A 13542-nucleotide genomic window follows, 5' to 3' on the forward strand; every position below is an offset into this window, starting at 1 on the left:
TACGTGCGGGCAGGCGGAGGGGCACAGCAGGCCATTCGAGGCAGCGATTGCCACAAAGAGGGTATCCCCAGCAGCGGCACGCACCGCATCAGAAGGGTCCCTTGTCTGCCCCGCCCACACACAGGCCCGCCGCCACCACACACGCCGCCGCCCCTGCCTCACTTGTATGTGAACATGGCGTACTCTGGCCTGAATAGGTCTCGCGTGAGCAGCTGGAAGAACTCCTTGGTCACCCCGCCCTCGTCCTGCACGCGCGCACAGAGGCAGGCAGGCACAGCAGCGGCGCCAGGCAGGCAGGCAGGCAGGCAGGCGGTCGACGGCAGGGCGAGGAGGCGACAGCGAGGCGGCAGGCGGCCAATGCGTTAGGCAGGTGCAATGTGCCCGCAGCTTCGTCCCGGGTGCCGCGGCGCCACACCTGGGCCGGCTCCGGCACGCCGCCCGTGATGAAGGTCACCCGCAGCGGCTTCTTCAGGTCCTGCGCCTCCAGGTGGGCCAGCTGGTTGAGCGCGTCCTCCACCACGTGGCTGCGCCGCACCCGGATCTGCAGGAAAGCGGCCACGGCGGCGCTGCCCCCGGAGAAGAAGGCCTACGGCATTGAGGCAACGCGGCGGCGGGGGTGGTCGGGGCAGAAAGGGAGCGGCGAAGGGTGAGGATCAGGCGGGAGGCAGGTGAGCAGCAGCACCTGCATGGCCGCCGCCGAGAGATGCTGCTGCTGCTGCATGGCTGCCTCGCCGTGCATGATGAAGCTCTTGGCTTCCGGGGTGAGCAGGTAGGGCATCTGCAGGGCAGAGGGGGGGCGCAGGCGTGTGCTCAGCAGGCACGCGAGGAGGCGAGCGGGCACTCGTGGCATCCCTCCCACGGCAGGAGGCGCCCCCCCAGGCGGCACCCACCCACCCCACAAGCAGCGCACCCGCCTCACCCCAGCCCCACCCCAGCCCACAGCCCCCACCTGGCAGATACTGCACAGCGCGGTGGTGCTGGTGTTCTGGCGCCAGGCCACATACTCCGCCTGCAGGTTGGCGTGCTCCGACAGCTGGGCGTTGTGGAACTCGGTGTAGGGTATGATGCCGCCGCCGTCCTCGCTGGCCTGGCGCAGGATGTCCAGCAGCACACCGGCCATCATGACCTGCACGCGGGTGGCCCCCAGCCCCGCCCGCACGCAGCCATCGATGTAGCGCTGGACGGGGCGCACGCAGCGCGCCGCCAGCACGTCGCCCGGCAGCGTGCTGAGCAGGCGGGTCAGCTGCAGCCGCACAGGCAGCCGCTCCCGGGCGGGCACCGTGACCGACACGACCCGAGATATGCGCATGAGCAGCTTGCTGCCAAAGCCGGCCGGGTCGCTGTTCAGCGGGCTCTGCAGCAGCACAAACAGCACGGGCGCCACCCAGCCCAGCTGCTGCTGCTCCGCGCGCTGCTGCCGTGGCTGCGCCTGCTGCTGCTTGGAGGGCGGGCTGGGAGGCGCCACCGGTGCGTCCTGCTGCTCCCGCTGCGCCATGCTGTTCAGGAACTTCTCCAGCACTGCAGCACAGCAGCCGCGGGCGGCGGCCAGGAGCGGAGCGGCGGCAGGTGAGCGTCCCACGGAACAGCCGCGGCAGGTGAGCAGGCAACGTCACCAGAGTTCCGCATGCGCAAAAAGAAGCAGCTGCCGCAGCAGGCGCTGGCTGGGCGCCACTCACTGTCTAGCAGGCGCACGCAGGCATTGCCCAGGGTCACCACCACCTCGGGCTCATACAGCTTCAGCAGCGCCTGGTAGACGGTGCCAGCGCGCTCCACATCCAACCCGCAAGCCGCCGCCGCCGCCGCCTCCTCCCCCTGCTGCTGCTGCTGCTGCTGCGGGCGCCCATCTGCAAAGAAGGCAGCAGAGGCCGGCGCCTGCGCCCGTGGGCTGGAGTCCATGGGCTGTGGGCCGGCGCCGTCCTCACCCTGCTGCTCCTGCCGCTGCTGAATGCCCTGCTGCTGTGTGCCGCCTGTGTTTGCAGCACCTGCTGACGAGGCCGGTCTGGTTGGCTGCCTGGAGAGGGAGGCCAGCAGGTAACCCGGGGAGCCAAAGGTGCTCTCCACGGCCGCCATAACATCCTCCAGGGCGGACCGGTCGCCCTTGTGAGCCGCGGCCTGGGCTGTCAGCTGCAGCAGGTCTGGCACCTCCACCGGGCACCACTGGTCGCCATGCCGGTGGGTGACGCAGGGGCCTGCACTCGGGGCAGCAGCATGGGCATTGCGAACACCAGCCGCCAGGCTGCCCCGCACAGAGCTTTCAAAGGAAACCTGGCTGCAGGCTGTTTCGGGAACAGCAGCGCCCGCGGAGCTTACCGATGGCCCCAGGCTGTGGGCTGCTGTCTCGATCAACCACCACCGCCGAGTGGGCGCCGCCGGCTGCCACAAACAGGATGGGCCCCGCTGGCAGCCCATGCACCAGCTGCGCAGCGGGCTGGCTGTCGCAAGCCGGCGCAGCCAGCTGGCCGCTTTCATTTGCGCCTGCACGGGGCGCACAAGCGGGCTCAGCAAGACGAGCCTCTCTCTCTACCTGCAGCGTGTCTCCAGCCCACAAACACCACACCATCAGCGGCGAGGCAGCAGTGCCTCACCAAAGCCAAACAGCTGGTTGTCGGCGCCCAGGCACAGCGTGTGCCTACCCCCTGCCGCCACCTGCACCACCTGCTGCCCCTCCAGCGCGCCCCCCACCAGCCTTGGCTGGCAGATGTTGTCTGTGTGGGACTGCCCGGTCTGACCCCAGGTGCCCCTGCAGGCGCAGGGCGCACACCCCAACGCATAAGCCTGGTGTTCAGCCAGAACAGCTATGAATTCTGAGCATCCACGGATGGCACGCAGCGCACGCTCTGGGGGCACCTGCTGCCTCCCCTGGCAGCCTGCCGCTCTCACCTGCCCCAGGCATACACACTGCCATCCTCAGTTAGCAGCACCGTATGGTCGTCGCCGCAGCTGACCTGCCGCCCCACGATGCCCTTCAGCGCCTGGACAGGCTTGGGGGTACTGCAGTTTTCAAAGTCGCCGTGGCCTAGCGCGCCATACCTCCCTGCAGACGCAGGCGGCGGGAGCATGCAATGCTCGGGCACCATTCAAACGGTGAGGGTTTTGCGGGGCAGGAGAAACATCATCACTACCAGACCGCAGTGGAAGGCTGGCAGCAGCCGGTGCTTGCCTCGTCCCCACGTGAGCACTCGTCCATCTGCTGTGATCGCTGCCGAGTGATTTTCACCGCATGCAATCTGCACCACCCCTAAGGGCCACAGCCGGCTGATGGGGCGCGGCACATCGTTGCCTGCACCGTGCGAGCCCAGCAAGTCAGTGGCTGAACAGGCAGGTAAAGAGGCGAACAGCACCAGCCCATGCAGCAGCCCATGCAGCAGCCCAGGGCAGGGCAGGGCAGGGCAGGGCAGGGCAGGGCAGCACCGCGGACAAGGCCACAACACCCCGCCACACGCAGGCAGCAGCACACCTTCGGTGGTGCCCCGCCCCAGCGCCCCAAAGCTGCCGTTGCCGCAGCTGAACACGCCGCCGGTGGAGCTGAGGGCCAGCGTGTGGCTGCCCCCCGCCGCCACCCGCACGATGTGCATGCTCCTCAGGTCCTTCACGACCCGCGGCAGCTCCACCCGCGCGCCGCACGGCCCCAGCCCCACCTGGCCATACTCTGCGCTGCCAAAGGCCGCCACCGCGCCGCCATCCACCACTGCCAGCGTGTGCGCGGGCCCGCAGGCCACCCGCTGCACCTGGAACTGCTCCAGGGCGGTCACGCGGGTGGGCGCCAGGGCGTCGCTGCGCTGCCGCACGCCCAGCTGCGACTCCTCGTTGCTGCCCATCACGTACAGCTCGCCGTCGGCTGCACGGCAGGGCGGGGCACGGCAGGGCGGGACGATTCGGCGGGCGGGAAGATGCAGTCAACGGCGTCACAACAGGAGGGGCAGGGGGAGAGGGAGGAAGGCAGCAGCGCGCAGGATACAGGCTGGAGCAGCAAGCAGGTCGCCCGTGCCATGATCACACACAACCACCAAGGATGGCAGCGCCCAGGTGAATCAGGCGGCGGCTCACAGGTGACGGCGGCGGTGTGCAGGGCGCCTGCGGCCAGGTTGACCACATCACGGGACTTGAGGCCCTTCACCAGGCGTGGTACAAAAACATCCTCTGTGCTGCCATCCCCAAGCTGCCCCATGTCTCCACGCCCAAACACCCACACCTCGGTGGCGGGCCGCTTGAGCGACTGTAGCAGATGGTTGCGGCTGCTGCCGGAGCGGAGAGGGGAGGTTGGGACATCAGATTCCGCTGCCGAAAGCGCTCCTGCTGCTGCTCCATCGCCGCCAAATGGCTGGCTGCTGTTGATGTTGGAAGGTTCAATGGGCAGGGCCACGACAGGTGACAGCGGCAGCTCCAGCTCAAGGGACGACGCACTGGGTGCGGGCGGCAGGGAGGCGAGCGGCAGGGACTCGCCGCCGCCGCCCATGCCGCCATCCGGCGCCTCGGGGGCTCCCGGCAGCTGCATTGTCAGTGAGTCCAAGGCCCTTGCACCACAGGAGAAGCCGCCAATAGACGAACCACGTCCAAGGGCCTCACACCCTTTTCCCAGCCACCTAGAGGCGGCGCATGCCTATTGGCGGGTGATCCTGATTGGCGCACCTATCAACAACAGGGTCTGGGGACTCCCCGGGGACCTTCCAGAGATCGCCAGCTCACCGGTTGCCACGACGCACGCGGTCCTCCCACCCTGCACAGGAGCGGCCGGCGCATTCTCCCTCCTTTTGGTGCGAGGCTGCTGTCCATTTGGCGCAGGGTGCCAGGCCAGAATGGGCGGGCCGTAACGCCCCTGCCACTTTGTGGCTCCTGCTCCTTGCTGGCTGCCCATGGCTCACGGGCTCTTCGAGGCCTTCTTCGTGGCACGGGTGGTGCAAGGCGGCGGCGCCGGCAGCATCGGCGGCGGCGAGGGCGGCGCCCCGGGCCAGCGCGGCGCGCTGTTTTGCCGCTTCGAGCCGCCCGGGGCGCGTGGCGTGGCGGTCCCCTCCCCCGACAACCTGCTGCCCTTCTGCTGGCCGCTGGGTGTGGAGGCGGTCAAGCCCAGCCCCTACTTGGTCACCTGCGAGTTCTCCTTCACGCTGACCGGCGGCGATGGCCAGCGGCTGCACGGCTTCTGCCGCAAGACGCACGACACCACGCACCAGCCCAGCGCGAGCAGCGGCAAGGGCGGCGGCGCAGCCAAGGGCACCACCGCCTCGTCGGTGGAGCACAAGCGCTTCCCGCAGGTGCTGTGCATCCTGTCGCAGCACTGCTGGGCCGCTTTCTTCAGCAAGGCGCTCGAGGTGGTTGACCAGCTGCTGGCCTCTCACGCCGCCTGCACCCAGCTGCCGCCAGACGCCCCGACCGCCCTCTTCATGGCCGGCCTGCCGCGCCTGGTGGCGGCGGCGGGGCCCGCGCAGCCGCCGCTGGGCGCCGTGCTGCGCGTGCCGCTGCCCTACTCGGGAGCACCCATCAGCGTGGACCGCATGCGCCGCGCGCTGGCGGGGGCGGGCGGGGGCGGCCCGCTGCTGGGCATGTCGCCAGATGCCATAGAGCTGGAGGTGGGTGCTGGGGCTCGCAGGGGAGGCGCCAGCAGCGGCTTTGGGCTCAGCAGGCGCAGGCAGGCACGTGGGCGGGCGAAGGCATGCCGCCACCTCACCAGCCCGCTCGCCGCACTCTCGCCGCCGCACTCCTGCCACCGCAGGTGCCCCCCAGCCTGGGCAACAGCACGGCCAACGCGGGCGTGTCGCTGGCGCGCCTGCTGTGGTTCCTGACGCCGCGCCAGGCTGTCACGCTGGTGGCCTCGCTGCTGCTGGAGCGGCGCATCATCCTGGTGGCACGTGACGCAGAGACCGTGTCGGCGGCGGTGCACGCGGCCGGCGCCATGCTCTACCCCTTCCGCTGGCAGCACATCTACCTGCCGCTGCTGCCGCTGGCGCTCAAGGTGTGCGCTTGGAGGGGGCCGCCGGCGGCGCTGGTGGCGCTGCTGGCACTGGGCGTCCCGCTTCGCTGCCGTTGCCGCCCCTTCAGGCGCTGCTGGCGCTGCTGCTGCTGCTGTGCTGCACGTCCTTGCGCCAGCACCTGCCCAATTACCCCACCACCTCACACCACCACACCCCCTGCCTCCCCCGCAGGACTACCTGGCGGCTCCGATGCCGTACCTGGCTGGGGTGCTGGCCGAGTGCCTGCCGCTGCTGCGTGGCCTGCCGCTGGAAGAGGTGGTGATGATTGACCTGGACCGCCTGGGGTCGTGCACGCCCGAGCTGGGCAGCCCTGGTGACGACTACTGGCAGCTGCCGTATGCGCGGGAACTGGAGGATGTGTTCGAGGTGGGCGCCTGGGGGTGGAGCTGGGTGGTGGAAGCAGCAAGTCGGCGAGCGCCTGGCGGCACCGGGTGGAGCACCGAGCGAGCAGTGTAGTGTGCTGGCAGTGTGTGGGGTTGGTGGCGGTGCCACCTGCCAACAGGCGCGCCCGCCCTGCATGCGCAGGTGGTGCGGGAGCACATCAAGAGCCCCACCGAGTTTGACAGCACGCCCAAGTGCACGGAGCTGCTGCAGGTGGGGGGGGCCTGCTTGCTGGCAGCCTTGCAGTGCCAGCCATGAGCGGAGCATGCTGCGGGTGCTGACATGGCGGCGCCCAACCCCCCTGGCAGGACTTCTTCCTGCGCCTGATGGGCCGCTACCGCCAGTTTGTGAGGCCGGATGATGAGGTGACCCCGGCAGCGCTGGCCTTAGGCCTCGACCGGCCCCAGGCCAGCAGCCGCAGCAGCAACACCAGCAGCAAGGGCGCTGCAGAGGAGAACCCGCGGTGGGTGGCGGCGCACCGCCGGCAGCCCTCTGGCTGGCGCCAGGCTTGCATTCATGTTGTCCCCCCCCTGCATTGGGAAGCCATGCATGGCCGCCAGCCTGGGTCAGCGGCCAGCTGCCGGCTCTCCACCCCTGCCTTGCCTGACTGGGTTCTGTTCCCCGCCTGCGTGCAGCGCCCACGGCTTCCTGTTTGACCAGGCCGCCTTCATCGCCGCGCACAAGCGCAAGGACAAGGTGGCGGCCTTCCTGCAGCAGTTCCGCAACTCCCAGATGCTGGAGGTGTTCATCACGGAGCGCCTCAAGCTGGCCTCGGAGGGATACGTGACGGAGGACCCGTTTGAGCTCAAGGTGGGGGGCAGGGGCCAGGTGCTGGAGGGCGTGGGGCGGGGCTGGGCAGGCAGGCAGGGCAGGGAAGATCAGTGCATTTTGGGGGGGTGGCAGGTGGGGGGTGGCAGAGCCAGCTCCCGGCGTTGCCGAGCCGCCGAGGCGTGTGCGGCGTGCAGGTCACGGAGCGCAACACGCGCAGCAGCATCCGGCTGGGCATCGCCGGTGTGGCGGCTGGCGGCGCCGCGCAGAAGGGGCGCATCGGCAGCCTGCTGCGCAAGGCGGGCAGCGCGGTGAAGCAGGGCGGCGGCAGCATTGTGGCCTCCATCCAGCGCCTGGGCACCAGCCAGCAGGAGGAGCTGCACGTGTCTGTGTGAGTGGCGGGCCGGCAAACAACGGGAGCGGGCAGCTTGCTGGGGCTGGAGGGAGGCTGCTGCGCCGGGCATCAGGCGAGGTGCCTCGCCCGCCTTGTGACCCATGCCCTTGCTGCGGCTCTGCTGCTTGCAGGCGCTCCCACAGCGGTCCCAACCTGTCGCGCATGAGCCCCGGCCCCGGCGGCCTCAACCTTGCACGGCCCAGCCCTGGCATCGCTGCAGCCGCGGTGATAGCGCACAGCCGCACCAACAGCTTCAGCAGCAGCAGGCCGGGCAGCCGGTCCAGCAGCTACTCCAACCTGCACAGGTGCGGGGAGCCACCTGAATTTTGAGAATTTTGCTGGACCCTCTGCAGGCGAGCATTGTCATCGCCACCAGGCGTCGGAGCAGCTGCAGCCCCCTGAGATGTATCCCGCTGCCGCGCTGCCTGCTGTTGCAGGGCGTCTGCCAACCTGGCTGCGCTCAACGGCGGGGTGGAGCCCTCACTAGAGCAGCTGCGGCCCGAAATGTTCTTTGGCGCCGACGACGAGGACGACTCTAGCTCAGGTGGGGGTGCTTTGCGGCCATGCCTGCGCTCCCGGCACGCCTGCTGGCCTGTGCATGCCCGCTGGCAGGCAGGCCCTGCCTGTGCGGGCTGGCTGACTGGCCTCTGCACCACCTGCTGCCTGCAGTGGCCTCTGAGGTGAGCATGGAGCAGGGCGCGATGCAGCAAGCGGCAAAGAGCAGCCCGGGGCCGCTAGAGAAGGCCATGGGTGCCAGCGGCCGCTCCTTTGGAAGCCTCTTCCATGGCACGCCGCCCCATCCGCCTGTGCCTAGCAGCCGCTCGCCCCCGCAGCAGCAGCACGGCGCCAGCCGGTTTGGCACAACCGAATCGTCTGAGCAGCACTCGGAGGCTGGGTGGCTCGGTGCGGTGGCTGGGGCCGCGGCCGCTGCGGCAGCAGCCAACAGCAGCACCGGCGTCAGCAGCAGTAGCCCCGCCAATGACTATGCTGGCGGCAGCAGGGGCCCAACCAGCGAGGCTGCCTCGTCTGCCAAGCGCCCCGCGGCCACGGCAACCGCGGCGGGAATGGCGGCATCGCCCGTCTCCCTTCTGGTGCTGCAGAGCCCCCTGGAGGCGGCACGGTGGCAGCAGAAGCAGCAGCCGCCCTCTGAGCAGCTGCAGGCGCGGCCGCAGCAGCTGTTTCCGGATGCAGCCGCCACTCAGACGCCCCCCTCGGTGCAGCGCAGCGCCAGCAACCAAGGGTGGGCCACTTTTGGGGATGAGCCGAGCCCTTTGGGCACGCCGTTCATGCGGCAGGCGAGCGGGTCTGGCCGTGCCAATGGCGGCGGCGGATTGCTGCTGGATACTGGCAGCATGGGGCCTCTTGGGATGGCCATGTCTGGCGCGATGCTGCGGCAGGCCAGCGGCGGGGTGCCACCGGCTGACAGCAGCACCCCTCCGCGTGAGCGGGTGGAGGAGCCATGGCAGCAGCAGCATGTCCCGTCGTCGTCGCCGCAGCAGCAGCCAAGGCTGCCTCCGAGCCTTAGCCAGCAGCAGCAGCAGCAGCAAAGCTATTCACAGCAGCAGCAACAGCAGCACAGCTGTTCACAACAGCAGCAACAGCAGCAGCAGGCGGAACCTGTGGCGCCATCGCCGCCGCCATCGCAGCACCATCTGCTGGACAGAGTGTCGTCTGGCTGGGGCCCAGTGGCTGGCTATGATGGCGGGGCGCACCAACCTGCTGCCCACAGCCCCCTGCCTGTGGCGTGCCGCCACACCGCACACAGCCCACTGGCGCAGGGCATGTTTACCGTGCAACGGCTGGCCAGCATTCCGCCGCCCAACAGCAGACCCAGCGGCGGCGGCGGCGGCGGCGGCACGGGCACTCCCCGCCGCGGCAGCAGCAGCGGCGCCAGCGTGGTGGCCAGCGTGGGCCTGACCGTGCAGCATGATGCGTTTGCTGCTGTGGCGGCCGCGGCTGCGGTGGACGCCAGCGAGCGCATGCCTTCCCACCGCCACACCTCCTCGGGCGGCAGCGTCGGCAGCGGCAACCCGTTTCGCGACCCGCCTGCCGCGCCCGCTCACCAGGCGGCGCTGTCGAGGCAGCTGACGGGGGTGGGGCGCACCACCAGCTCGGCATCCTCCTTTGGCGAGTGGTCTGCCGCCTGGCCCACTGGGGACGGGCCCCTGGGCGCGGGCATGCCAGCCAGCAGCAGTGGCACGGGGCACACGCCGACCGCAGAGCTGGCCGCCTTCTCCCTGTCCCCCCGCTAGCCAGCTAGCTTTACTGCTCCCCTGATACATATGCCATTGTTCCCCTTACATGAGTGGACTGTAAGCACTGCAAGGCCATTAAGTTTGCTGTTCCCCAGTGCAGTATGAATTCGTCGGCGCCAGCCACCGAGCGCTGGCACTGCCGCGGCCTGCCCAGAGGGAGGTGGCTGTTTTTACTTTCTGGGTGTTATTTTTGCTTTTTACTCTGCTGATGCGCATTGCGTGGTGTCGCAGCTCCCGTGCAACTCCCTACCATTGGATGAGTGGTGTACACATGACCGCACAAGGTACAACACGTTTGGTATGAGAGGAATCTTACTAACCGAGCGCTTCTTCTGTTCACCCGCGTCTCCAGCAGCGCGACTGTTTCCAACAGCGCACTAGGCGCACAGCTTGCGCAAGTGCTTCCACCGTCCAGTCTACAACACCGCACCTGCACAGGCCGACGCCGCCTCCCCTGTGACCCTCGGCACAGCGTCGCATCGGTCCGAGAGTGACTGCAGGCTCAGCGGGCTTGGTCACCTACAACCATTGGGCGACTTCTGCCACCACAGGATGCTGCTGGCCAAGGAGCCTCCCAACTGTTCTCCAGGAATGCACATGGTGGCCGCAGGTGCGCCTCGATGATGTTTGCGCTCTGAGGTTTCTGTACCTGTATCCCCTCCTGTCGTTTTCTGGGCACTGCCAGTCCCCAGCAGTGTTGGCGTCCGCCCAAGCTTCCCCTCCTTCCCGCTCCCTCCCCCTTACACCATCAATCAGGGCATCAATCAGGACTGCCCACTATGCGAATCACTGCTCCCCTCCCACCGTCCTGCAGGATGCGGCAAGGCGGTCGCGGCCAAGCTGACCGCCGCCGACACCCCCGCGGGCAGTGGCGAAGGCGGCAAGGCCAGCTCAGCCTCCACCGACGATGTGGAGCTGGGGGTGGTGGAGAGGTCTGAGCAGCCCACCATCAAGCTGGAGGTGGCGGCGGCAGAGCAGCAGCACCTCCCTGCCGCCGCCGACGCGCTGTCCGACTACTTCAACGCTGCTGCTGCGGCCCTGCCCTCCTCGCTGCCGCCCGCCGCACCCACGACCTCCTCGCCGCTGGCGACAGACAGCGAGGACGGCGAGGCGCTGCGGGTGACCATCGACAGCAAGGAGCGGCTGCGCTGGTCGCCGCAGCTGCACCAGCGCTTCTGCAAGGCGGTGGCTGAGCTGGGGGGCTCGGCCGTTGCCAAGGTGAGCGCGCGCGCAGCGCACCTGCCTACACAGCAGCCCTGCATCCCAAGCATCCGCCCAGGACGGCACCCTGTGTGCCCACCAGTGCGTTCGGGGCTGCGGCAGCCTCCACAAGGGGCCATGCGCCCGCTGCTCTTGCTGACTGGCTGGCGTGGCTGACACCCGGCCCCGGGCCTTGCTGGCTTCTGCGGTGCAGCCCAAGGATATTGTGACCAAGATGGGGGTGCCGGGCCTCACGCTGGCTCACGTGAAGAGGTGGGGGGCGCCAAGGCGTAGGCTGGCAGCTGCCCTTCCTTTGCTGCTGCTCGCTCCCATACACACAGCTTGGCTCAAAAGCCGCGCCACAGAGCTGCCCCCGTGCACTCGTGACCCAACCCAGGCCAGCCCATCCCAACTCCACCCGCCCTGCTGTGCAGCCACCTGCAAAAGCACCGGCAGCAGGAGGGCGTCACCTACGTGCCTCACTCCACCCGCAACTCACCCGCCGCCACCCGCCGCTTCCACAGCCAGCAGCACGCGGCGGCGGCGCAGCCGCGCGGTTGGCCCGCGGCAGGGCGCAGCGGCAGCTCCAGCGACTCTGAGGAGCCTCCCGCGGCCAAGCGCGCCCGCACCGCCTCGCGCGGCGCCTCGCCCGCCAGCGGCGACGCCAGCGCCGGCGGCCAGTGGGCCCAGCAGCCACGGCAGCCGCTCGGCGCCGTCGTCGGCGGCGACGGCGGTGCTGCCGGTATGCCCATGGCCAGCTCCGCCGCTGCCACCGCCAGCTCAGCAGACCCTTTCCTGCACTACCTCCAGGCCCTGGCAAGCGTGCCGGCAGCCCAGCCGCAGGAGGCGCCGCCGCCGCTTCCGGTGCCGCTGGAGTCTGCTGCGGAGCAGGATGACGGAGGCCTGCACAGGCTGCACGCTCTTGCGGAGCTGGCCAGCACGCAGTACGATGAGCTGATGGCTGAGCGGCGGGCGCTGGAGGGGCAGGCAGCCACGCTGGGCGCGCTGGCGGAGCGGCTGGCGGCGCCGCCGCACCAGGCGCAGTGGGCTGCGCAGGCTCCCGGCCTGCACGCCACGGTGGGCCCGCTGCTGCTGCGGCAGGCGCAGGTGCAGGAGGCGGTGCGGGAGCACATGCGGCGTGGGGCGCTGCTGATGGAGGAGGTGCGGGCCTTCCAGCGGGCCGCCCAGGAGCAGCTGGCACAGCAGGTGCAGCAAGGGCCTGGCGCCATGAGCATGGTTGCTGCAGCCATGGCAGCGCTGCGGGGCGCCGCGGAGCAGCGCGGTGGTCCAGCGGTGGGGCAGCCAGGCGTGCCCCCCAGCCTCGCCACCCAGCTGCTGGCAGTCATGGCTGCAGCCGGCGTGGGCGCTGCCCCCGGAGTCGTGCCACCTGCGCCACAGCCAGCGCCGAACGCCGCGGGCGCTGCCGCTGGCCTGGCGCAGCTACAGCACCTGTACCAAAGCGCAGCGATGTTGGCCGCGCGCCAGCAGGCATAATACAGGCGGTTAGTACAGCTATGCGGCAACTTCGGCTCTGCTGTGCCGCTGCCAACCCTCCCACTAATAATCGTTTTTGACTCTCCCCCTTTTCATGCTCACCTTTTTCCGCCAGCTTGCACTGAGCTGGCTGGGCGCTCACTTTTGCACCGCTTGCACTTGCTCATTTCATTTGCATGACATTCCCATTTTATTTGCGTGCCGCTCAGCCGTTGCTCCTCCAGGTTGCTTCCATTTCATGTCTTCGCATTGCACTGCATTCCAGCACAGCAGATTGTGGGGCCCCCACCCACCTGCCTCGGTGTGTATCGGTCCCGATTCAACATGGTTTGCACTAACAGACCACTCATCACCCATCAATAAATGAATATCTCTTGATACTATCTGTTGCTGACTTACTAAACTCTATGCGGAAACAACTGAACTCAAGATCTATGTGTAACAGCAGCATCTAACACACAGGATAACGATCAAGCGATTCAGGGAGCGCAGTTCGAGACAGGGACAGGATTGAACCAGGAAAGTGGAAGGGCACATAGTTACAGGCTAGGCTTTTCAACCTTTCAAGGCGTGCACAGGGGATTCTTCGGGCGGTGCCGCGCCTTACAGCCGGCGGTCGACCAGCGGCAGTCACGCCGGCAGCGGGAGTAGCTCAGCACCTTGCTCAGCATGGCCACGAAAACAGTGCCGACACTGGCTGCATTATGTGGATGACGCGAGTCCGTTGATGGAACACGAGCTGATAGCCACCGCCAATGCATGAAAGCAGGGCAGCAGCGGCATTTGTCGGGCGCCATGAAGTTTGGTTCCACGGTGGGCCACTTAGCTGCTCTTGCTGATGACGAGCTGCCAAGCCATGTAAACCACGTCCTCTGCATTCCATTCTACCCTCAGCGCAACCCACTGTCCGCTCCCCCACTGTCCGCTCCCCCTGTCCGCTCCCCCGTGCGTGCGTGCTCAGCATGCCCTTGCAGGCCGTCACCACAGGCTCCAGCACCGCCACCTTCCCAAAATGGGCCAACAGCACTCTGGCTGTCGCCAGGCCCAGTCCTGTTCCAATTACCACTGCCTTTGTGCCAGGGCG

The 13542-nt window shown here is 68.5% G+C and overlaps 4 protein-coding genes across 4 annotated transcripts in view; 2 read left to right on the forward strand and 2 right to left on the reverse strand.

Moving 5' to 3' along the window:
- The window catches only part of CHLNCDRAFT_21324 (hypothetical protein), a gene marked incomplete at both ends in the record, with an annotated part of 2677 nt that extends 1557 nt beyond the window's left edge, over window positions 1-1120 (reverse strand). Inside the window, 4 exons of the mRNA XM_005849826.1 lie at window positions 163-245; window positions 416-586; window positions 683-778; window positions 950-1120. Coding sequence (XP_005849888.1) covers window positions 163-245; window positions 416-586; window positions 683-778; window positions 950-1120 — 521 coding nt within the window. The remainder of the gene's footprint in view (window positions 1-162; window positions 246-415; window positions 587-682; window positions 779-949) is intronic.
- Window positions 1121-2882: 1762 nt separating this feature from the next.
- On the reverse strand, window positions 2883-4195 carry CHLNCDRAFT_10671 (hypothetical protein; the record flags this gene model as incomplete). The annotated part of the gene is made up of 4 exons (XM_005849827.1): window positions 2883-3016; window positions 3128-3280; window positions 3458-3838; window positions 4048-4195. Coding segments are annotated over 4 exons (816 nt in total), but the record flags the coding sequence as incomplete, so codon positions are not given.
- Window positions 4196-4853: 658 nt separating this feature from the next.
- Window positions 4854-9761, forward strand: CHLNCDRAFT_143133 (expressed protein; the record flags this gene model as incomplete). Its single annotated transcript, XM_005849568.1, has 10 exons — window positions 4854-5564; window positions 5708-5947; window positions 6138-6332; window positions 6492-6560; window positions 6656-6810; window positions 6983-7157; window positions 7313-7506; window positions 7641-7814; window positions 7947-8053; window positions 8179-9761. 10 exons carry the CDS (start codon window positions 4854-4856, stop codon window positions 9759-9761), a joined length of 3603 nt encoding a protein of 1200 aa, XP_005849630.1.
- A 594-nt stretch (window positions 9762-10355) lies between these two features.
- Window positions 10356-12458, forward strand: CHLNCDRAFT_143134 (hypothetical protein; the record flags this gene model as incomplete). The annotated part of the gene is made up of 4 exons (XM_005849569.1): window positions 10356-10374; window positions 10579-10982; window positions 11179-11237; window positions 11399-12458. 4 exons carry the CDS (start codon window positions 10356-10358, stop codon window positions 12456-12458), a joined length of 1542 nt encoding a protein of 513 aa, XP_005849631.1.
- Window positions 12459-13542: the final 1084 nt, after the last annotated feature.

Source organism: Chlorella variabilis (genome assembly GCF_000147415.1).
Source record: "Chlorella variabilis unplaced genomic scaffold CHLNCscaffold_5, whole genome shotgun sequence".
NCBI classification, from domain to species: Eukaryota; Viridiplantae; Chlorophyta; class Trebouxiophyceae; order Chlorellales; family Chlorellaceae; genus Chlorella; species Chlorella variabilis.